The sequence below is a fragment of the Anabas testudineus genome, chromosome 22 (assembly GCF_900324465.2).
Source record: "Anabas testudineus chromosome 22, fAnaTes1.2, whole genome shotgun sequence".
NCBI lineage: Eukaryota > Metazoa > Chordata > Actinopteri > Anabantiformes > Anabantidae > Anabas > Anabas testudineus.
Genome location: NC_046630.1, coordinates 11956087 through 11979451, shown reverse-complemented (window position 1 = coordinate 11979451; position 23365 = coordinate 11956087). Strand labels below are relative to the sequence as shown.

Below are 23365 nucleotides of genomic sequence, written 5' to 3'. Positions count from 1 at the left end.
GTAATAATTGTTTTCATTTCAAATATAGCATGCATTATGTAATATTTGATCTTGTAATATTTATTACAAGAGAGATTTATTCATTCAATAAAATACAAATGCACATGTATGAAGTGATGTGATATGGGGTTGTCAAAGAATTCAAAGTTGGGAATGCTTGGTGAGGATACTGTTGGTGCAGTGAGGGTGACTAAACATTGGTGCCATGAAATTAGTTAACCAAAATATAAATCTCATTAATGTCTTTTTGCTGACTCACATTATTAAAACTCAAACAGACTTCCTAAACCTTTGGCACTGTTACAACAGAGCTACAGAAACTGTCTAACATGAGATTTGTATCACTGTCATGTGAGTAAAAACAAAGACGTCTCCTATTCAAGATAGTTACTTGCCCCAAGTTTGGACCCTAATAATTTGCTAATGTAGGAGTTGTTGATATTCTTTCTACCACCTAGTGGATGATATTTATTTCAGCATTGTAAAAAAAATGATATCAGCTGATTTAAATTCCTCACCGTGGCGTGTTCGTTACGACAACAGCGTCATGCTCCAGTGAGCCGTGGACTGTCGAAGAAAACGGAAGTGGTTTCACTTGATTATTTCATCCCGGAAGTGGGAGTGTGTGCTCCGTGATGCCATCAAAACAAATCCAGCAAAGAGAGAAAGGCTGGGATCAGAGAAAGCTGACTGAAAACTTGTTGTTCCTAGCAGTCTGTCTGCTGACTGATCATGTTACTGAAATCATGCTGCATTTACAGCACTGGAGTTTTTTCTTTACTCTTTCTGGTCTTGGGCATTTCGCTGGTGCTGTCCGGCGTGTTTCAACACTTTGTACAGACGATGGCTAAGAAGGTAACGTTTTATAACGACTGTTGACGTTAGCGTTAGCTACAGGAGTTAGCTAACGTTAGAGATTTTGGTGACATCGCATGCCAGTTTACTTAGCTTTGTTTGACGAAACAGAAGGTGGTCTGTTTCGGTTCGTCCAGAGTTTCGTAACAAAAACGTAACTGAAACACTGTGTAACCTTTTTTTTACCTCTCTGTGAGGTTGAATGCTTTACACGAGACCTAGCTAACTACACTTAGGATTGTAGCCTGGTTAGCTTTATGTTGCTTTCAAATGACTCATTAAATTAGACTTGTGGCAGTTTTTCTAACTTTGTTTTTAGTCAATAAATAGTGGAGTTTTTATTTAAACGGTATATTGAATAGTCTAATGAAATCCTGACATAGTGCTTTACGAGTGTATAATGTCACAGTCTCCATTATTTTGTTGCCTTTACCTTTGATTACAGCACACATCCATCGTGTCATCGTTTCATTAAGCTTCTGCAGTGTCACAACATTTATTCCCGTGCACACCCGCATTTATTTTTCGAAAAAATCTTGTGTTGATGATGGGAGAGTCGGACCACTGCACAAAGTCTTCTCCAGCACATCACAGTCTCAATGGGGCTAAGGTCTGGACTCTGTGGTGGTTACTCTATGTGTCAACATGATGAGTCATGCTCCCTGAACCACTCTTTCACAATTTGAGCCCTATTAATCCTGGCATTGTCATCTTGGAATATGTCATTCAGTATATTCAGGTAGTCAGCTGACCTCATTCTTTGGACACATAATGTTGCTGAACCTGGACCTGACCAACTGCAGCAGCTCCAGGTCATAGCACTGCCCCCACAGGCTTGTACAGTAGACACTAGACATGATGGTTGCATAGCTTCACCCGCCTCTCTTCTTGCCCTTATGCAACCATTACTCTGGAACAGGGTAAATCTGGACTCATCAGACCACATCACCTTCTTCCATTGGACAGTTCTTAACCCAGTTTTAGTAGATTCATCAATCTCCTTAGATGTTTTCTTTGCTTGATCCATGTCAATAATTTGACCCTTCTGAAACAGATGAACATCTTCTCCATCACCACAAGATGTGTCTTCAGACATGGTTGTTTAAGAAATGAGAAGCTACTCACTGCATCAGTTAGGGTTAAATAACTAACAAATAAAACATAATCATTCATGCAGTAATTATCGAGTGGGAGGCTCTTACCTATTTGCTTAGTTAAATTCAGGTGGTGACCTTTTTTGGACGTGCAGTGTATATTAATTTACTTAATTCATTCATTCATTCATATTGCACTAATGCATGTAGATTTCAAACACTTAAACCAGCTTACAATATATTATAGCCCATCCCATCATGAATTGTTAATGCTTGTATTGTGCTTGTAAATTGCAAAAAAATAAATCTAAGGTAAAGTGTTGCGAGCATGATTATTATATATTATTATAATTATCATATAACAAAGTGTGATGGTGAAGATTCAGCCATCCAGGTGAAGTTATTTGTAAGTTGAGTCATTGCAATTGTTTCACCTAACAGGAAGAAATACAGTTGCTGTGTTTCAAGAGATATATCATAAAAGCTTTGCACAGCTTTGCATATTCAAATAAATGTTGCTTGGATATCTGCCATAGGTAATTTCACAGGTTTTTGCGTTCTGTACTCGTTTTGTAATACCCTCACCCCAGTTACTTTTACATTTTTAAGTAGGAAATGGCATACCATGACACTAAACCCATATGATGATTTCATTATTTGTCATATCATGTGACAGTAGCTTAATCAGCAGAAAATCATCTTTTTTAAGTCGTACACTTTTGTCTATTTCTCCATAGGAAGTAGTTTTAAAAAATGGTACTGAGGCATTTGAGGCCTGGGAAAATCCACCAGCACCTATCTACATGCAGTTTTACTTCTTCAATCTGACAAATCCCCTAGAGATGCTTGATGGGGATAGACCTGCTGTGGTGGAGATTGGACCATATACATACAGGTGAGAGGGGAACAGGACAAATGACAAATGCTTAACCTTTGTATCTCAACCCCCTTCCTAAATTGTTAACATCATACATGAACAGAATTAACAGAAGTTGCCACATAATAAAAAGCTGCTCACATAGAGTTCTTATTGTTTTTCCTGTCTTTGTTGTGAGTACAAAGCTTTTAACTGTTTCATAGTCAAACATGTTGCAGTTAAACATACACAGCTGCTAGCGAGGACACAAAGTCTGTGTCCTAAGTCTATTAAGTAATAAACAATTCTTCAATCAGATTTCTGTACAATGTTATGGGCTTAAAATAACTAAAGTTGAAGCTGTGGAGCTGAAAGAATTGATAGAAACACAACAACTACTTTGGTAGTTTTTGGTTTTCATAAAAAGCGTGACATGTGACTGCAGTGTGTAGACGCTGCACAATCCGCTCCCACACACAGGCAGGGGAGAAGTCAAATATTTTTGTGTGATTTTTGCTTTTGTCCAGGGTTGTCATCAATGTCAATGCTAAAAGCATTTGTTACATTTCTTTTTCAGACAAATGATACTAGTTAGTGTATCAGTACTTCTTAAAACACATTGTTCCTACTGTAATCAAATTATTGTTTTGAGTGCCCGTTTGCAGAAGTGGATGCAAAAAGATATGGGTTGTGGCCCTGTGCCTGGCCAGCTTAGCGCACTTTGTGTGCCTCTCCTCTCCTAGCACAGACAGACACAGTAGCTTTGTACAGCTGCTAGGTAATTTCTCTGAAGAAGAGTCTCACCACTAAGATATGTATTTTATTCCTTCCTTATTTTCTGCCCAAACAGCATTTAATTGTGTCAGTTCAGCATTATTGTGCCTTGCGATAACTGTTTGACCCAGTTGCTCATCAACTGCATGCTGCTCATTTTCATATGATGTTGTAAACCCAGCTCTGGTGCTTAGACCACACAGCTCATGGTTTTCTACTTTATATTTATACTGGAAGCTGAGTCATAAATGTTCTCTTGTGAATCACATAAACTGGAGCAGTTTGAGAAGTTGACCCTTAGCCAACTATTGCAGAAATGTCAGTTTAAGACCTGTGCTCCTATGCTTCATAGTGAATTTCAGTGAACTGAGTTGCAGATATTGTATGTACTGTATAGCAAATGTGAGACTCTTAGCCATGGAATGAAAGTGGCATCCTAAATTCTAGTATTGTTTCACATATTTTGACATGAGACCTTCATTGTTTTTGTTTGTTTGTTTGTTTGTTTTGCACAGGGAGTACCGGCCTATGGAACAAGTGAATTTCCAAGATAATGACACTAAAGTAGCAGCTGTCAACACTAAAACCTACATATTTCAGCGTAACATGTCCCGGGGTCCAGAGAGTGACCTCATCAGGACAGTCAACATCCCTGCTATAGTGAGCCAAATGCTGTACATCTTTAAATCACTAGTGCTGTTTGATTGAGCTACAGTAGTATTATTAAGCCAGGCGTCTTTGTTTCCTCTCTCTCTCTCTCTCTCTCTCTCTCTCTCTCTCACTCTCTCTGTCTCTCTCTCTCTCTCTCTCTCTCTCTCTCTCCGTAGACAGTGATGGTGAAATTCAAGGACCAGCCTTTTCTGGCCAATTTGATTTCTGCCTACATGAGGGGCACTGGAGAAGGCCTGTTCACCACTCGCACAGTTGGAGAGCTGCTGTGGGGATATGAAGATGGCCTGCTGAAAGCCCTGAAAAAAATTCAACCTGACCTGGATGACGTTTTTGGACTCTTCTACAAGGTCTGAATGCGTTACTCTTCTATACTTAATACGTAATTCAGACTGGACTGTTTATATTTATAAAATGGGAAAAGACTGTACAGACCCTCATGGGACCAGCTATTCTCTTGTGTGTTTTCATGTGAGACCTGTTTGGTGAAATTATTCCTTTTTCCTGACAGACCAATGCATCCAATGATGGTGAATACGTATTCTTCACTGGCCAGCAAAATTACCAGAACTTTGCAAGAGTGGATACATGGAATGGCAAAAGGTTGAAATGATTTGCTTTTCCCCCCATTACAAAATGCTCTGTAATAAGTATATAATAAGAGTATATAAGAAGATAAATGGATAGATGGCAAGAAATTGTATTGGTATTAAGACTTTATTGGGGAATTCCTTTGGGACTATACATTGTCAGTATATTGTTATTATTTGCTCAGGGAAGCCATTTAGCACTAAAAAAGTTTTTTATAGACTATAAAATATAAATATTGTTGCTGCATTCTTAAATAAATAATTTAACATGTGGGAAATTTAAATTATTAACTGTCTGGTTGAGATTTAGGTGATGCCACTTTCATAAAGAGAGCGAAACAACAGTGTGACTCATCAAACAGACCAAAATATTTAGTTATTCCTTCAATACACAAAGCTAGTGCCAGGTGTGATACAAACAAATACATTAATAATAATTTATTTATTTATATGTTTAATATATATGTATTTATTTGAATATTTATCATGCAGCTCGCTGAACTGGTGGACATCCAAAGAGTGCAATATGATTAATGGAACCAACGGAGCGTCTTTCCATCCGGTCATCTTAAAGGATGAAACGCTTTATATGTTCTCCTCTGACCTGTGCAGGTTCGTGGATTGTTTGACAGTGGACTCTTAGTCTGGAAGACTTAGTAATAGTGTTTCTTGGCGAGCAAAAAGTATGGAAATACTAATCATCTCTACATTATATGTTCAGATAAAGCTGTTGTAGATGTTAATGATATGATATGATGGGAAGTCATACTAGTTTTTTTGCTTCCTCTTTTGCGGTTGTTTTTTCTTGTGATATTACTATATCTGCCTGGTTTGAGCTTGATAGTAAAACTGCTTTCCCTCAATGATCTAGACTTTCTCTCTTAAGGTATGACATTTGTATTAAGGACACTTAAATTAAGTCACTGCTAGCTTTCTACTTATTGTAGTGCACCTTCAAACAACTGATATTAGGTGTCTTTGACTGTTCATACCTCAAAATGGAAAGTGTACCATATACAGGTCCCATAACTGCAATGTTTATGAGACATTGAAATGTTAAAGACAACTGACTACCATATAGCTCGTGTAAAATAAATGGAGATCAATTTTATTGAATTGATCTGTGCCTGCAAATATTAACCAATGTCTGGCTCTGTTCCCAAGGTCACTGTATGCTCTGTATGAGGAGGATGTGACAGTGAAGGGGATTCCTGGTTATCGCTTTGTTCCTCCCAGCATGGTGTTTGCCAATCTGACTGTGAACCCAGCCAATGAAGGCTTTTGTGTCCCTGCTGGAAAATGCATGGGCTCTGGCCTGTTGAATGTCAGCGTTTGTAAAAATGGTGGGAAGTACATTATGCTGCTCATTATTATGTAAAAAACAAAACCCACAATATTTCTTTGACAGATGGCTGAATGTTGTTTTTTGAAAGCTGTCTCATTTTGAGTGATTATAGTCTTTGCTTTGCAGCAGAACTGTTGTTTATGTGAATCTGCTGCCTGCTGTAATATTATTCTAACTGAATCTTTGGTGTGTTTAGGAGCTCCCATCATCATGTCTTCACCACACTTCTACCAGGCAGATGAGAAATTTGTTCGGGATGTATTGGGTATGAAGCCTAATAAGAAGCAACACGAGACCACCATTGATATCAATCCGGTAGGAAGTACAACTTTAATATATAAATATAGCAAATGTCTACACCTTATGGACCTTTCTTCACTTTATCTATTGTCTTTACTTTTTTCATGTAAGAAAACGAAGCTACAGACTTGTAGTGCGATTTGAAGACATTAAAGTATGATTTTTATTATTACCACTAGATGTCAAACTATCTCAGCTGTAACAGTAAGTCAGTAGAAGGGAACTAAACAGTGGTTAAAAATTAAAGCGGGTTACTTGGTACGGAGCTGTCACCAAAGATAAGCTCTGACAGCTCTTATCATGTGTAATAATAATAATGTAGTTGAGCCTGTGAAAAAAACACTTCCTTGAGCACAGTGTTCACTGCCTGGGTAAAGAAAAGATGAAGGAAATTTAAGGAAAAGTGCTGTATCCTGTGATGCATCATATCCCTTAGTGCACGATCTGCGTTATTCAGTTTGTGTCAGTTCAGTGTTTTGGGTCTGTGGTAGTATTTTGCACCACATGTTCACATTCACAAAGATTGGGTATTACAAGGTGAAAGATTGACTATGAAGACATATGTTTGTGCAATAATAAATAAGTTGAGGACTATTTATAAGATTCAGGTTTTTATTATTTTTTTAGATTCTTCTATTTCTTTAACAGCCATCGGGTAGTTGAATTAACATGAGTTGAAATGTATTCTCTACTAAGTTGAAGCATGCCTTGCCAAGTCAAAAGTGAAAGGGTGACAGAAGAATACAGATGATTTTCATCCATTCTGTTTTGCATCATTACAACATTACATTTCCTCTGTGACCCAAAATTTAATACAGATTAACCTGCAGAACATTTCTGTGAAGTCTTTGCATCAAGACTTCAGAAGCACTCTTCATATGCAGTAAACAAGCTACTGTTTTGTCTGTTTATTCTTCTTCCAATACCATAATTATCTATCTAATTACCTGTAATCTTCACTGTGCCACTGCTCGAGATTATTAAAACTGATCAAAGTCCTTTTTACTTCTGTCAGAAATATTGTTATTATTGGGTTGTTGTTGGGTTGTGATTCCATCTACAGCTTCATGAGTAGACCAAACCAGCTTCATGGATGGGATCATTTAAATTACCACTATCCAACCCAATAAAAATTGAAAAATGGTGTCAGCATTAAGTTGTTGAACAAACAGGTATGTTGACAACATGGTTCTGCATATGTGTTTATTCATCCTAAGTGTGAATAGTGTGAGTATAGTCCTGAGCACAGTTCAACACCGTTCAGTTTCTCATAAACCATGTCTTCCTGAAGTCTATTTTGTTTTGCAGCTAACAGGAAACATTTTGCAAGCAGCAAAGCGGCTCCAGATCAACGTCTATTTGGAGAAAATTCCCACCTTCAGGTAATGAGCTCATTGCCTTTAGTTACTGCCTCTTTTTTCCATAAGCCCGTCTCCACATTGACTTGAAATGAAGGTGTAATTGTCTGGGTAGGCTCACCAGTTAGATAACTGCAAAGCAATTTTGCCACCATCATCATTATAAATGGACTTTTGGACAGTCCAGGCTCACTTGTTATACATCTGCTTGACATTTAAATAGACAAACAGCACGATATTATTGAGTCCAGACGTACAGTACGTGTTGACAATCTAAATGCAACTAAATATACCCTGTAGCTCCAAACAGAGCCTAATTGTTGTGTTTAGTTTATTTTCTGGTTACTCGTGAAATCCTTGGAGAATGTTCAAATTACTTATGGTTCAGAGATAATTATGGTATGAGGTAAAATATCACACATTATATTTTACTTTTTCAGTCAAACAGGAGATGTGAGAACAGTGGTCCTTCCTGTGGTTTATCTAAATGAGGTACAAACACGCACACATATACAGGCATATATGCACACCATTTGTGTGTTTGTATGTATGTTGTTCAGTGTTTTATATCTTCTCTCTTTCTACCTTCTCAGAGTGTTGTCATCGACGACACATCGGCCACAAAGCTGAAGGTGGTAGTTGTCAAGGAGGAGGTTGTGGTGAACATCCCTTTCATGCTGATCGGCCTAGCCATCATTCTGGGAGTAATCTTCATGTTCCTGATTTGTCAGAAGAAGGTCCCTGAGGTGAATGTTTGGGATATATATATATGATACATTAATTCAGATCATCACAAAGGTCAAAATCTAAACAGCCTGAAAGCCTTGATTTTCCATTTAGAAAATTCAAATATATGCTGAAATAATGCACACTTATGTATTATTTTTGTATAATATATTATATTTAATTTATATTTAATATATATATTAAATATTTTATGTGCCTACATGAGTTAATGGACATGTTTGTGACATTTTTGTGTCTGGTTTTATTTTTATAGAGCCCTGCTGCTGATCAAGAGCCTCTGTTCTCATCATAAACCAAATGGAGTGTGAGAAGAAGACCTTTGCATGGATTGCAGGGTATTTGATCATTTCATGGGTTCACTGGGAACTGCAGTTTTTTCCATTAATTACCAAGTAACAGTTTCCACTGATAACCCATATTGCACCTTTTTAATCTAAGAGTGTTAAGAAACCAGGTGGAGAGAAGACTGTGTCCTTTGTGTTGTTACAGAACTGCAAAGCCATGTTTTTACTTTCATATTATTCCTTTTTTAAGTGTATAATTTGCTCTTAGTCTAGTCTCTTGAGATGTCTGGACATTTAGATCTACACTGAATAAGATCAACTTCATTTTAAAACAGTGTACTGGTGCTCTCAGTGCAAACTCAGTAATCTACAATGCATGTAAATGGTATAACATGGAATAATAGTCAAATAGTACTACTTCCACAGTATCAGTATAAAGATATGTTGGTGAAGATTTGCAGTTATCCAGGCGATTTTAACTGGATTCATGACTCAGCAGCATAAAGGGAATGTTTTACTGTTTTTACTTTTTTTTTTTGTCAGGCATGGATGACTTCCAAAACATTGCCATGAATGTGTGATTTTAAATGTCTACTGATGATTGTATTACTGCTTTGTGCTACTGACAAAAATAAAAATAAGATTTATTCTATTGTTTATTATAAAAACAATAGTGTTTGTTTAACCTTTTAGTTGCTGGGAATGATTGTCCATTGTTTTATGTTTAATTCTCAATTTCTAAACAGTATTTTATGATTATTTTTTTATTGAGCTAAAGCTGTTTGGATCATTCATTTCCATCAAAAATGTATTTTCTGTCCAGCACTAGGCCATGTCACTAAAGTTGGTCATGTTTGCAGTCAAACCATTGCTGACTAGCTGTCTCTCATTAATGTTGTGGTGTGTTTTATGTATAAAAGATAATAATGTTTACACTACTACCACTTGTAATCACTGTTTACATACTTCTGAGAGGTCACATGTCTAAAATGTGCACATTGTCTTGCCATTTGCTGCCACTTAAATAAAGTTTGTTGTCTCTACAACCTTTGAAGTCATCATTTATAGATCACACATTGCAAAATGATTTGATTGTAACACTTAACTCGTTTCTTTTTTGTATAAAGAAAGCCATAAAGCATGAGTTGTCGGTACCTTACAACAGACTTCAGATATGGTCTGACTAATTTATTATTTGTAGACGTGTTGAAATTAGACAGACGAATCATAATGACTTGTAAAGTCCTTCTCGTAAATCTACGATTGAAGTTGCATTTCAGTTTTAATTGCTGTAGAATTTTCTTCTGTAAAATAAAATGATATAGTGTCCCTTTATTGTCAGACTCACGACAGTTTAATAAAAGTATCAAAATCAAAACGGCTGATGTAAATGCACTTTCATTCTTTTTTATCTTCAGCCGAAGTCACACAAGGTGATATCTGCATTTTTTTTTACTCAAGTGACATCACTTGAGTGACTTGGCTCCCTCTGGAGCCAAAACAGCTTTATACAACTTTTGCCTTATGTTGTTCTGTTAAAGGGTCTTGTAAAAAAGTGCAGTAATTTCATACTTCGTACAAGCGAGGGTTCGATCAAATAAAAATGTGACTCTAGAGCTAGCAGATGGATAAAAAACTGCCAATGGAGAAACAGCCAGCCTTACTCTTTGCCTCTTCATTTTAACACACCTATGCAAAGATAAATACAAATATTTTTCCTTTTTACAGATATTTATTATCATATTAAACTAAGCTAATTGCCTGTTGGCTGTAATAATTTATTTAATGGACAGACTCAACTGTGTGATATGGCAGAAGAATATGAGAAAGCATATTTTCCAAAATGCTGAACGATGCCTTTGTGGCTGTAAATGAAAAGCAGCTAATTCATTCATGGAAAAGACAAATGAATGATTTTCTCTAATACTGGCAAACTGTTTTCACTTTGATGTGTTGTAATTTCATAGCCATTCTCAAGATCCAGGTTAGCTGGTGATCAATACTTGGACCTGGTTCTTTCCATGTGTTGCCCTCATGATCTCCCTGTGTTTATTTTGACTTCTGTCACTCATGTCCCACAGTCAGATGATGTATAGACTCTGGGGCTGAGTGGAAGGATGGAGACATTTCTACAGTTCATGACACATGAGAGGTTTTAAGTTAGACACCTCCGACGTGGAATTGTCCTCAATTACCAGGTTAAAGTGTAGTTTGGCTCTTTGCAGATAAACCTTGACCGTGGTCGTCATTATAAAACTGATAAGTTCCCTTTGCAAATAGATGCGCATTGCTGGCTTTGACTTGCGGTCAGCGCCTCTGCCAAAACTCAGACTTAGTCATTAAAATAGCAAATTGACAAATTAATGTTTGATATCTGTCAGAGGTAAACTCCTCCCCAACCCAATTAAAGCGTTTAATACAAGTGGCGTAGGACAGCACACCTGCAGAACAGTGTCTGCCGTGAGCCTGATCTGGAAACAGCATGAGGAGCCTTAAGGAAAATCTCATCGTTCTTTCTGTTTTTCTGTTTCTGATCTGTGACACTCAGGTACGTTTATCACCACCTGGTCTCTGCAGAGTTTGTTTGATCTTTTTGATTTTTGATGTAATTTGATGTAAAGTTTTTGATTTGATCCCCACATCATGATCTCTTAAGTGATATTATTTTTACCTTCACAGGTCAACACACTCCCTCTGTCTAGAGACTGGAACGGTTTGATTCAGCGGACCAAACGATCACTTCTGTGGCGTTGGAACAGCATGAAGCCTGTCGGTGCCAGCTGCAGGGATCACTTAGAGTGCGGCACAAAATACTGCAGGTACAGCAGAACTCGCCAGATGTGTTGAAAAGATAGATAGATTGTGTGAAATGACAGCAGTAAGTAGATACAAGTACCACTATGTATAAGTACATACAGGCTGCTATTGATATTCAACTTTTCCAGCTTTCAATCACAGAGAACATTTAATACATTGTTATAATAATGATTTATAAGTAGTTCTTTAGTGGCTTTTAGTCCTGAGGGAAACTCCAAAGTATTTTGCCATTTATATAAAATCACATCAAAGCTAATTCACTCCAAATAACTTTGTGTGATAGTAAATAGAGCTCCTTTTTTGTAGTTTTAACATAGTGTATGCAATACTCTCTCTGTACCCTGACTAGAATGTGAAACTGTGGCCACATGAACTTTGCATGACACGGACAAAGTCAGCAAATAATGACCCTGCAATAAAGTTGCTCCTTATCTTTACAGGAAAAATATTTGTTCCTTCTGGATGTCCACTTAAACAAGAAATTGACAAGCACGACTCCATCAGGCTACGAAACAAGTGTCTGCCACATTTGGACCAAAGCGACCTGTCTCAAAAATGACTGCTCTGATACTCTGTCTTGGAGTGGAGACATGTTGGACGTTTATCAGACTCAGTTAACGTAATCTGATTTGGCGCCAGCCTGCAGAAAAACAAAGCTATAAATGCTGAGTTTGCACTACTGCTCAATTGCCCCATCTACAGTGATATTGATTTCTTACAATTTAATCTCTTTAATCTCGCAAAACATCTGACAGGTTGTATAAAGCTGAACATGTTTTCAATGAGAAAATACAAATTTTCATGCAAAGTCCGTGAGGTGCTCTGAGTTTATTGGTTCAGGTTATTTTATTCTATATTTATTTGTACATACTGTCAGTCATGTAAATATTCAAATATATTTTTCATTTTTAAGAGGATGTGTTGCCCAAACTGTGTTTGTCTTTTAATGTAAAACTAATTCAAAAACAAATTAAAATATTCCTCACAGTTCCATGAACTCTTTCAATGCAACTGGAAAAAAATGCTGTTGATCATAAAATTAATAATAATAATAATAATAATAATAAAAATGTGGACTTACACCCCAGATTGAATTTTTCGGATTCAGTGAAATATTTGTTCATTTATTAAGTGTGACACACCAGTCCTGGGCAACCTTGAAGCTACCTTTGTCTCACAACGTTTGCATGTTTTTGAACACATTTTTTGTTTTTGTACTGCTGTTTTTACAACAAAAGTGCTTAATAAAAATGAAAAAAAAAAAAAAAAGTAAACACAAATATCTGCTTGACAGGAAACTGACCATAGTCTGTTTTAAGCTAAAAATAGGACTGGGGTTGGGAATTGTGAGGATATTTTTAACTCTGTCAATATACTCTCTGTTTGTTTTAGAGGCACCACATATATCTTGCGTTGATCAGGAGAGCTGATTGGTTAACAAGGGTACTGACCTCTCAAATCTGTCCCATGCAATACTCCAGTGCATGTAGCTCAGTGCAGACCTCAGACATGTTAACACGGTGGACTCTGTAGTGTTTACTCTTTCTCATGACACCGTGTGACACATCAGTTGAGCCTCAGTTTGCTCTTTACTACTCACAGAGCTCCTTGTTCACTCAATGGTGAAGCAGCTAAAATAGAGGAGACAGTGTGGACTAATGCAGAGGGAACCACAGGACATGGGTGCTCACATGTTTCAGGTCAACAATTACATTAGGGCATCCATGCGCCCATCTGCTTAGAAGGAGTAAACAATCTCAGTATTTAGGTTAGTGAAGATGACCTTTACGATGCCCTACATCAGTGAACAGCATGTCCACTGTGGGCATGATGAGTTTAGAAGTGAACCTACCCTCTGAGGGGTATTCACATGATACACGTCGCAGCATCTTAGAAAATGGATGCATGGACAGCCAATGAACACTGCTTGTTTCGGCCACCAGAGAGCAAGCTGACACAGCTTTAGTGAGCTTGACGTGGCTCCTCCATGCTTGCACTGATGAACTGATCATAGCAACAACCGTGTAGAGGTCTAGAGCTACACCGCTGGGACTTCAAGACTCATTTCATTATATCATTATTATTATTATCATTATTTCTCTTGCTTAGTTCAACAATAATGACAAGCAGGTGTTACTGATGTGGGGTTTAGCACCACTCTGCCTTTAAAAAAACATGTATTTTTAAATTAATATTTAATAATATTTGTATTAAAGTGTGCTTATTGTGCATATTAAATGAAAATAGGAACTTGCTAATTAAACCTCACATAATATGGTGTCATACTTGATGTTTTGATTATGATCCTAGTCTTTTTTGTGTCCTCATCATGATCAGCTACTTCTAGGCTAACTGGATGTGTGTCCTGCTCTTCATGGTGTAAATACATGTATGTGCAGTACTGTGTGTATTTATAGGCTCTTCAACTGTTTTCCAACCAGGTGTCGTGGATACTTTCTGTCTCTCTCCTCATTGGCTAAAGTCGTCGTGACGTCACGCGGGTGCCAGCCTCAGCGTGGGGACCGCGGAGTCTGTCAGACACCCGATGTCGGAGCGGCTTCATGTGACCTTATATCAGAGTTACAATGCGGCGACTTTCACACATCATGTGAAAAATGGAGCTTCATAATTCACCAAACGCTGCGTTTTTCCTTTTTTTCTTGAAATGTTTGGTTGCATGATTTTGGATCCAGCCGCGCCTGCACGTCACAGTCACCCAGGAGGAAAGGATTTGTACTGCCCTTGACTGGAGACTGTTTTCAAGTAGGTACAAACATGAAAGAGTATCAGGAGGTGATGCTGCAGATGCCTGCATGCCGGTTTTGTTGTGCGCCTTTGGTACTTTGAAGTAAAGGTGAAGGAGGATGTTCATCTTTAAATTCTAACCTTTAGTCTTAATTCATCTTGGCAAATAGACTGAAAGCCCAGATCAAAAGTGGATGTGTGCGTGTTTTTATGTAGCATGGCTCCTCTGACGTGCAGCCTACACACTGTGTCTTTTGGTTTAACATGTTCAGCCTCTTTGAACATCTCAATATGAAATTAAAACACTCATATAAAACCACTTACTCACATACAAGACTCTACAGGAAAACCTTCCTCACCTCTTTGCCCATATGTGGCTTTGACTCTAGATTTAAGTCTAAATTCACATCACATCATTATATTGATTCAACTTTTCACATCAATTTAAAACAACACGAGTTATAATGATGTCGTCTGATTACAGAATTCACTGATACGGAGCAGCTTCTGAGCCTGTCTCCGAACACAGCATCATGCACTGGGCCTCAGTCTCGTCTTCCGTCTGATGACTAACTTGACCTGACAGACATTTCCATTGAAGTAGTTCAGTTAATCACAGCCATCTCCAGTGCACCCGCAGGACAGAACGGTTTGGCACTGAGCTTTATGCTCGAAGTTATGTGACAGCGCAGACAACACACGAGAGTCGTATCCACTTTGCAGAGAAATTGGTAGTCCTCTGCAGACAACTTGTCCTATTTACTCGTGGTACTGAACTGTTGAACTGTCTGAAACCAAGCAGCAACATCTCTTTGACTCAAGGTAGAATTCATTACATGACATCTACTAAAAATGACGTGGGGTTAGACCCATCTGGAGCTGCTAGACATGAAAATACACAGTGTATGAAATAAATGCAATATGTGGACGTGTCAAAAGAAAACGCTGGGTTTGGAAAAGGGTGAGTCCAAAACATCCCCCGCATATTTAGCTCATGTTCAGTCCAAAACATCTTAACCATTTAATCACTACTGTAGAGAGTATTACTGCCTGTGATGTATTTCCAATGTGTTACTATGGCAATGATGTTGTTTACTGTCGTGATGGGACAATAAAGAGGATTACCTTTTCATGATCATCTGCAACAGATGTTGTTTTGATTGTTTACACGTGATGGTCAGACTGATGACACAAACACTGTCTCACAGTAGAAGATGGCTTTTATGAACTTGGTTTTCAGTCTGCTTTAAGTCCACGGCACAGCATCGAGGCACTAATACTGCCGCATGCAGCTATCAGTGTGTGATTGTATCCCAGGATTATTTATTATTACAGATGCAGATTACAGATTTCAGTTTGGTGTCCACTGCTTTAAATGCAGCAGAGTTTGCAGATGCTTCACAGACATTTTTTATTTGTTAATAGTCTCCATGGTTAAATTTCATGGATGAAAGGCGTATGTTTTACACGTATATGTAGACATATCAAGAAGAAAACTATTAGAACATGGACAAACACTTAGGATTAACTAAACTGATGGGGAAATTAATTTACTCTCAGCAGTGCCAACAGAGCATCTCTGCAGTGCAGCTGCCCTAGTTACAGAGCAGCTGAGTAACTGAGACTGTGGTTGGCCCAGATAGGGAGAGGAGGAGTTGGCTGAATTATGGGGGGTGCAGAGGGCCAGAAGCAGACAACACAGTTGGACTTGACAGGAGCACAAGTGGGGTAAAGTGAGGGAGCAGACGTGACAGTGTTAGCTTGAAGTTTAGCTTTATAGTGTTTAAATTTCTATTACATATCTACAGAGAGTTGTCACACATACAAAGGCGATGTTTTTTTATGTTTGTTTATGTGATGAGACCTGAATTGCAGAGACAACTGAGGCTGGAGAAGTAAAAGGAGCCGGCCACTGAGGAGATCAACATTAACATGTCAAATGTAGATTCCAACAACAAACATACGTTAGGATATACAGGTAACATTTGCAGGCAGCATTAAAATATGCCTCTGTGGTTCCAGGACATAATTCAGAAAATTATGCCATTAGACAGAGTTTCAGCCTAAACTAAAGTTTAAAACTACCCCTGCAGAGTACAGAATACTTTTCTGTTACTTTTCTATTCCACAAAACCATTTCCAAGACAGTCAGGACATGTGTGATATGATGTTTCTCTTTAGTTTATTCTCATGGAGCATGTTCAGTCTATTTTCCATCTCCCACCAGTGGCTGTAGTAACTGAATGTTCAGTGTTTTTTTTTCTGCACTTATTTAATTACTACACTTACCCTTGAATTCACTGACTGATATCATATAAAAGCTGATTCATCACACTGATTCTACTCTATGCTTCTCTGTCAGGGTTTCATTTTAAGACGATGGAGACCGTTTCCCTGGTCCACCCTCATCTAGCAGTATGATTGGAGCATCAAGTCTCTCAGGGAACACCCTGATAGCGTGCCACTTCCCTATTGTTCAGCTGCCCACATGGCAACTACCTGTTCAGGCCTATTGCAGTTCGGCAAAAAGGCCCAGCCGTCTGTGCTCAGTAGGCCTGACTCGAGCTATGTCCCTACCGGAGCAAGACTCGCTCCACAGAGAGCACGCCTTCGCTGGTGGCCGAAGGCACTTTTCGAGCAGCTACAGTAGTCTCAATGAGGACAGAGCAGAGGAGGAGGGTGCCAGTGACAGTAGCGGGAGATACGACTCCACATCATCGCCAGAGGAAACAAGTTCCCATATGAAGAGAGAGAGGAGAGAGAGCTCTGTAGTGAGAGGCAGTCTGCGATCACACAATTCATTCCTTCCCAGTACAGAGCTAGATGAGGATGAAGAAGATGAATATAGTGATGGAGACAATCTGCACAGATACCTAGAGGATTCATCTTTTGTATTGCATGGAAATTCCAATTGGCCACTAAGTAATGCAATCAGTAATTATACAATGTCGCATGGGGACATGGAGAGTGAATGGGGCAATGAAGGAATCATGTTAGATAGTGAGAGTGAGCAACAGTGGCTCACTAACCAGCCCAACCAGCTGGGCTCACTTCGCGCTGACTGCCAGCACTTTCATGTGAGCAGATCTGGCATCATGATGATGTCTTGTGGAGAGCAGGACTCAGATAGAGTAAATGATACCGTATCCTGCTGCATCGACAGCCAACACAAATGTTCCCCAGAGATGTTGTCCAACTGTCACACGGAGTATGTCAGCGACTCCTCCTGTAACAGCTCCGATGGCGTTTTGGTGAATTTCTGCACCATTTATAACAGAAGCAACAACCCTGCCACGCCTCAAGATCTCAGCAGTCCAGCAGTTCACCCCTCGCAGTCGTCTGAGGGATCTGTATTCCTCAATCTTCAGCCTGTTCCCCAGACTCCGACCCAGGACCTTCAACAACGTGACACGACAGTTCACACTCCTCCAAGTGAGAAGGTTGACATGAATCCCTGTGCTTCCTGCTGGTCTCCTCAGGGCCTCGACTCGAACTGCAATCTTTACTCCCTAGAGTCGCTATCCCCTGGTCTGTCCTCTTTGGAAGTGTCAGACCTGACTGCCTGTCTCCAAAGTCAGGCCACGCTCACCATGGAGACCAACCAGAAGTACTATAAACTTGTGACTTGTGACCTCTCCTCTCAGTCACCCAGCCCAGCCTGGTCCAGTCTCACCAGCTGCCCCGAGGGTCAGGGCAGAAGCAGTCCCTTTGCTCCCTCTGAACAACTGTTTGTCTGTCATAAGAAAGACGGACAACACAAAGAGGTTAAGCAGGTAATGTTGGAATAAAACAGCATGTCTTGTAAAATTTTAAATTAAAAAATTTTTATATTTGTTAAATGAACCATTTGACCACTTCTTATATTGAATCTTTAGAAAGGATCCCCTGTTTAAAATGTGGTGCCAATGGTTTGTGTAACAATACTGTGGTTGGCTGTGTAAACCTATACAGGTCTGTCTTTCTGTATCACTGCCAGGATAAAGAGGAGCAGCAAAAGGAAGTGAGGGTCTCCTCAGCACAGCACAGCACTGAGTTTAAGGGCTCCCACTTTCAGGCCTATCATTACCAGGCTGACAAAGACCTCTGCAGGAAGAAACCCACAAACAGCATCCAGAACCTCTCCCACACATCCTGTTTGCTGTGCCCCAGCCAGTGTAGCCCACATAGCAGTAAATGCCAAGACACAAGAGCTGCATACACACAACCATCTGTGACTCTGAACCAGGGGAACTGTGATAGCGATGCTACTGAAAAGGGTAAGACAATGGTGAATGGCTTGATTTTTTTTTTTTTTGAATTTTTTATAAGTGGGAGAACAGAATTTATTTTTGTTCTGTATGAAGTATCTGCTCTGACTCTTCTTCTTGTCATTCATCATCTCTAGGTGCATGTTCATCAGAAAATGAAGTGATACGCTACAGTAAGGCCCAGAGGCCAACCTCTCTGCCCATTCAGCCCTTTGTTTTGATTCCTGCAGACAAACCTCAGTCCCAGCACCTGGGCTGTCTGCTGGAGCAATATATGAATAAAAAGAGCAGCAAGTACGACAGCTCGCAGCCAAGCTTGAAGTTCAAGGACAAAAGCAGTCATTGCTTTTCTAATATTCAGACATCACCGAGGAGCAGCCACTGCCCCATCCTACTGGAGGCCCCTTTGAGCTCTGATACCTGTTCCACTTGCACACCGAGTCCAGAGTGCTTCAGACGCACATGGACTCAATGCAGCAGAAGCCAAGGACAGCCAAGTCCATGTACATTAAAAAGCAGCCTGGATCCATCTCACATGGTTCCAAAGCTTGGACTAGTCCAATTCCAAGGTGAAACAAGTCCATACTCAGGCAAAACTCGGACTAAAGATTTTCTACATCAGAGCTCGGCCACAAATAAGTCCAACCTTGTTAAAATTCCCACCTACCAGGACCTTATTAACCTTTCCCCTGAACAGAGCCATGTCAAAACTAAATCCAGAAGCCCTGACACTTATTACCATTCAGCATTCTCTGAAACACCACCCACTTTACCCATAACCATGGATACCCATTACCCTAATGTGCAAGTTTGCTTTTCTCCTCCATCCTCACAACCAGAAAAGACACAGTACCAAGCTGTACCTGCCGCTGACTCAGGCTTTTTTCACAGTAGTTTTACAGCTGCCCTCTCCTCAGTACCTCACCTCTCCTCGTTAAGTTCTCTGCTCTCTTTGGCAACTTCTGGGCTGCATCCTCAGCAAACGCAGGACGCTGCCGGGCTCAGTCGCAAGGAGAGTCAGAGTCAACACAGTGAACGACTGATCCTGAGTGACAGGCCGCCCACAGACTTCTGCCTCTCACCCGATACATCTTATGAGTCCATGTCCATCAGCCACCTTCAGAGGAGAGGTGAGGGCTTATGAATTACTGATACACATGACAGTTTGCTTAAAATGTGAAACGCAGTACGTGACACTGCAATCTGAATAGAGCAAAAAGTGACTCAGCGAGCAAGGACGACAAGATTCCTCCTTCTCTGAATTGTCTGTTCAATAATGAGCTGTTGAGAACAGCAATAAAAAACTCACTGTGCTGCAGCAGTGCCTTCAATACCCTGAAGGGGCTTCCTCTCAAACATGACCTATTTTTAACTCTCCCCACACAGGATTGGCTGAGTCTCCTGCTCTGTAGCCTATGTGTGTGCGACTGCAAGCTCCAAGAAACAAATAGAGGGAGGATGATGCAGTAGAAACAGTGCTAATGATTTATAATGCTCTTAATTGTTTTGTTTTAGTGGTACCATTTGGGCATCTTAGTGCAAATTTAATTAGATAAATGTGAACCTTTGGTGATAGCTAATCAACGATGGAGCTATTTGCAGCGATGATGACGAGTCAGTGTGGTGCAGCACTGCAGGCAGCATCAACATGCATAAAGAATTTACCATGACATTTGCAGAGGCCAGCCAGTATGAAGTAAAGAAAGACGGGCAGGAAGAACAGCAAGAGAATGAGGATAGGGTGGCTGCTGAGATGGAAAGCTAGCTCTTTCATCTTTCATCATTCACTCATTTACATTCCAGCAGTACGATAAGGAAGTCTGAAAGCACAAGCTCATATTTCCATGTGTTGTCCCGGTATTACTAAGTGATTTTTTTTTTGTTAATGACTCAAACACCTGTAAAAACCTAAAACAAATGAACTTGTTTGAAGAATCTTCTAGAAATAACTGTAAAACAGGTTTGATTTATTCAACCATATTGAAAAATAAGACTTTTAGCTGTCAGTAATAAATAGAAAAGAATCAAGATGAGATGTAACTTTTATTATTAATCATCAGCCAAAATAGCTCATCAAGCATTGATTACAACTTCAGCTCGGCCACATTCTTTGTTGTCTATTGTCTCTAGGCTTGCTCAGGTCTGTGAGCAGGGCGGTGGATTTGATCATGGCTCATTTTGGCAGCAGTAGAGATCCTGACGAGAAGGTATGAATGCACCTTAATGTGTCACAATGCAAAATGCCAAACTCATATTACTTACAGTCTAGAACTTATGTAACTGCAGGAAATGAAATGAGCTGTATTACATTCATTTCCTTTTGGCACAGATGCGTCTGGGTAACAGCTCTTGCAGTCCAACAATTGCCGGTCTGGTCCTTGAACATTTGTGTCCAACAATCCAGAATATTTTAGAAGACGGGCTTAGGGACCACAAACTGGATCTCATCATTGGACAACGTCGTAACCACTCCTGGAGTGTGGTGGAAGTCTCTACCAGGATTGGTATGAACAGCCACAGCATGATTTAGTGATTGTAATTAAATTAGCTTGACACTTTTCGATCTCTGTCCAAATCTGCTGCAGGTCCATCCACCAGAGTCCTCCACAGTCTGGTCTCTAAGATCAGACAGTGCCCCCAGCTCAACACCCACTGCATGAGGCTGAGAGCCTTCATCATGGGGCTGCTTAAGTAAGTACAAAGGCTACTTTTAATTATAGAAATGATGCTAAAGATGCTATAATTGAACATACAAACATTTAGAATTTGTGGTTGTTTATTTTCTTTCAGCTTGAGAGCTTTGGAGTTCTGGCTCAGCCACCTTCAGAGTCAGAAAGGTGAGCGCACTCTTAATTTGTGGCATATTAAGATTTTAATATGTCTCTACGGCCAATACAGTGATGTGACTCACTTTATAGTTTTTGAGCAACAGTGGATGTCTGTTGAGAATCATTAGTACCAACAAATTATTGTATGTATTTGAATTTTGGATGTTTCCACAGATGTGGTTACGACATACTACCATTCTTGGGGTTTCCTGTCCATGTCACTGGGTCAGTGTCAGCCTTTGTTTCAGGAGCTGCTACTTTTGCTGCAGCCACTCTCCGTGTTGCCCTTTGACCTCAATTTGCTCCTGGAGCCTCGACTGTTACGTAACAGACAGCTGTGTCCAGAAGAGCAGGGTGTCTCTCCACTGCCACCGTGCTCAGCCCTCCTAGTGACCAGCTGGCCACGACTGCAAGCTGACAGAAAAATAGACGGTGGCCAGAGTGGTCAGCAAACTGAGAATTTACACCAGATGGGTCAGGAGTCACTTAGTCCTCTGAATTCAAGTTGCATCAAACAGCAATGTGGAAGGATGCAGGCCTATAGGAGTCCACTGTTAGCTCCTATTCCAGAGTGGTGGCCAAATAGTCACAGCCCTCTGGAAGGTGTGATTGAAGAGAATCATAGTCACAATTATGCAGATACTTGGTCTCAAATAAGTATGGACAGCAGACCAGAAGAGAAGAGGGGAGAGAAAGACAGTGGGACGCCAAATGCATCATTTTGTGTCCATGCAGTAAGCCCTTGTCATGGTGGGCTGCGTTGGGCCAAACTGTTTGGAGCCACTGATACTTCCACCAGAGCAGGGACGGTTTCTCAGAGTCACACTGGAGCACAAACCAGAAGGTGAGAACCAGCTGCGAGCAATGACGTACAAATGTTTAAGCTACAGATTAATCCAGAGTTGTGATTAGATTATTTTTAATTGTTTATTCTGAGACACTGACACTGTAATTCATGATCTCCTTATCATTGGTTTCAGGAGACCATCACAGTGGCTTAATTTGGACAGATCGCAGCTTGGACTGTTGGCTCAGTCCATCCGGACAATGAAATTAGTTGGAGCTCCGTCTGAGAAAAACAAGGACTATTAAAAACAACACCCTATAGGGATGAAGAACAGATTGAAGACTATTTACTGTAATAACAAAACGTTTGAGCTGAATGAAAGGACGCACATTGTGCTTGAGTCAGGAATTACAAAAATACAGGTTCAGCAGATTTGACAATAACCCACACTCATTATCAGTTATTTGAAAATCCATTACTAAGTTGAGTGCCCAACTTAAGAAACATCATAACTTGTAAAAGCTTTAGCAATGCGTAACAAAGTATCTGTAGCACTGCCCAATCAAAAGCACTCAACGACATAAACAGGAAGTCACCGTAGCGTCACAAGCTGTAGCGTAATGAGGTCGGTCTATACATTTAATCTAAGTGCTAGTCTTTCAGAGTCAGTCGTTATACTTTGGTCCTTTGTGCTCATGTTAATTGCTAAACAGAAGATGCTGGACTATTTCCACAACTGATATGGTCTCGCTTATCTTAATCAATGAGGCCAATGCCCTCGTCTGCAGTTACACTTTGAAATAACCTCTAGTTGGTGCTTCTCTTAGCCGTTACTCTTCTTTCTTGTAGGTGAAGAACAGTCATAAAATCGTCCTAAAATATAAATCGACTGTACTGTACATGGTACATTTGTCACATTTCACTGTCGTTTCTCCATTGCTCTACTTTCCATCTCAGTTATAGGTGAAAAAAAAGTCAACCAATACAGACTCGGTGCCAGATGTCACACAAAAGCCTCTTGTAGTGCATTGTCAGTGGTTATTATTTCCAGTAATTTGTTTTTTGAGCC

The 23365-nt window shown here is 39.8% G+C and overlaps 3 protein-coding genes across 4 annotated transcripts; all 3 read left to right on the top strand.

The window, feature by feature from the left end:
• Nucleotides 1-626: 626 nt before the first annotated feature.
• On the top strand, nt 627-9918 carry scarb2c (scavenger receptor class B, member 2c). Its single transcript, XM_026340202.1, has 12 exons — nt 627-855; nt 2687-2844; nt 4095-4239; nt 4407-4598; nt 4760-4851; nt 5331-5450; nt 6003-6181; nt 6380-6498; nt 7792-7865; nt 8282-8333; nt 8435-8587; nt 8842-9918. The coding sequence occupies exons 1-12, from the start codon at nt 733-735 to the stop codon at nt 8878-8880; spliced, it is 1446 nt and encodes a 481-aa protein (XP_026195987.1). The 5' UTR covers nt 627-732; the 3' UTR covers nt 8881-9918.
• Nucleotides 9919-11354: 1436 nt separating this feature from the next.
• LOC113148548 (liver-expressed antimicrobial peptide 2) lies at nt 11355-12227 on the top strand. Its single transcript, XM_026340271.1, has 3 exons — nt 11355-11420; nt 11552-11691; nt 12130-12227. Exons 1-3 carry the CDS (start codon nt 11355-11357, stop codon nt 12161-12163), a joined length of 240 nt encoding a protein of 79 aa, XP_026196056.1. The 3' UTR covers nt 12164-12227.
• A 1993-nt stretch (nt 12228-14220) lies between these two features.
• On the top strand, nt 14221-23266 carry LOC113148270 (iporin). Of its 2 annotated transcripts, none has more exons than XM_026339903.1 (10): nt 14221-14452; nt 16797-18207; nt 18411-18690; nt 18819-19811; nt 20812-20888; nt 21011-21185; nt 21267-21372; nt 21472-21518; nt 21684-22353; nt 22490-23266. In XM_026339903.1, exons 2-10 carry the CDS (start codon nt 16852-16854, stop codon nt 22599-22601), a joined length of 3816 nt encoding a protein of 1271 aa, XP_026195688.1. In that variant the 5' UTR covers nt 14221-14452; nt 16797-16851; the 3' UTR covers nt 22602-23266. The 2 variants fall into 2 exon arrangements, with proteins under 2 accessions (XP_026195688.1, XP_026195689.1); XM_026339904.1 differs by lacking the exon at nt 14221-14452 and adding an exon at nt 16331-16412.
• The last annotated feature ends 99 nt before the right edge of the window (nt 23267-23365 follow it).

Coding starts and splice junctions, on each gene's coding strand:
- scarb2c (XM_026340202.1), top strand. CDS start 733: ATGTTACTGAAATCATGCTGCATTTACAGCACTGGAGTTTTTTCTTTA. Junction 4,240..4,406: donor CAGTCAACATCCCTGCTATA/GTGAGCCAAATG, acceptor CTCTCTCCGTAG/ACAGTGATGGTGAAATTCAA. Junction 8,334..8,434: donor CTGTGGTTTATCTAAATGAG/GTACAAACACGC, acceptor CTACCTTCTCAG/AGTGTTGTCATCGACGACAC.
- LOC113148270 (XM_026339903.1), top strand. CDS start 16,852: ATGATTGGAGCATCAAGTCTCTCAGGGAACACCCTGATAGCGTGCCAC. Junction 19,812..20,811: donor CAGCCACCTTCAGAGGAGAG/GTGAGGGCTTAT, acceptor TATTGTCTCTAG/GCTTGCTCAGGTCTGTGAGC. Junction 22,354..22,489: donor ACTGGAGCACAAACCAGAAG/GTGAGAACCAGC, acceptor CATTGGTTTCAG/GAGACCATCACAGTGGCTTA.
- LOC113148548 (XM_026340271.1), top strand. CDS start 11,355: ATGAGGAGCCTTAAGGAAAATCTCATCGTTCTTTCTGTTTTTCTGTTT. Junction 11,421..11,551: donor TTCTGATCTGTGACACTCAG/GTACGTTTATCA, acceptor TTACCTTCACAG/GTCAACACACTCCCTCTGTC. Junction 11,692..12,129: donor TGCGGCACAAAATACTGCAG/GTACAGCAGAAC, acceptor TTATCTTTACAG/GAAAAATATTTGTTCCTTCT.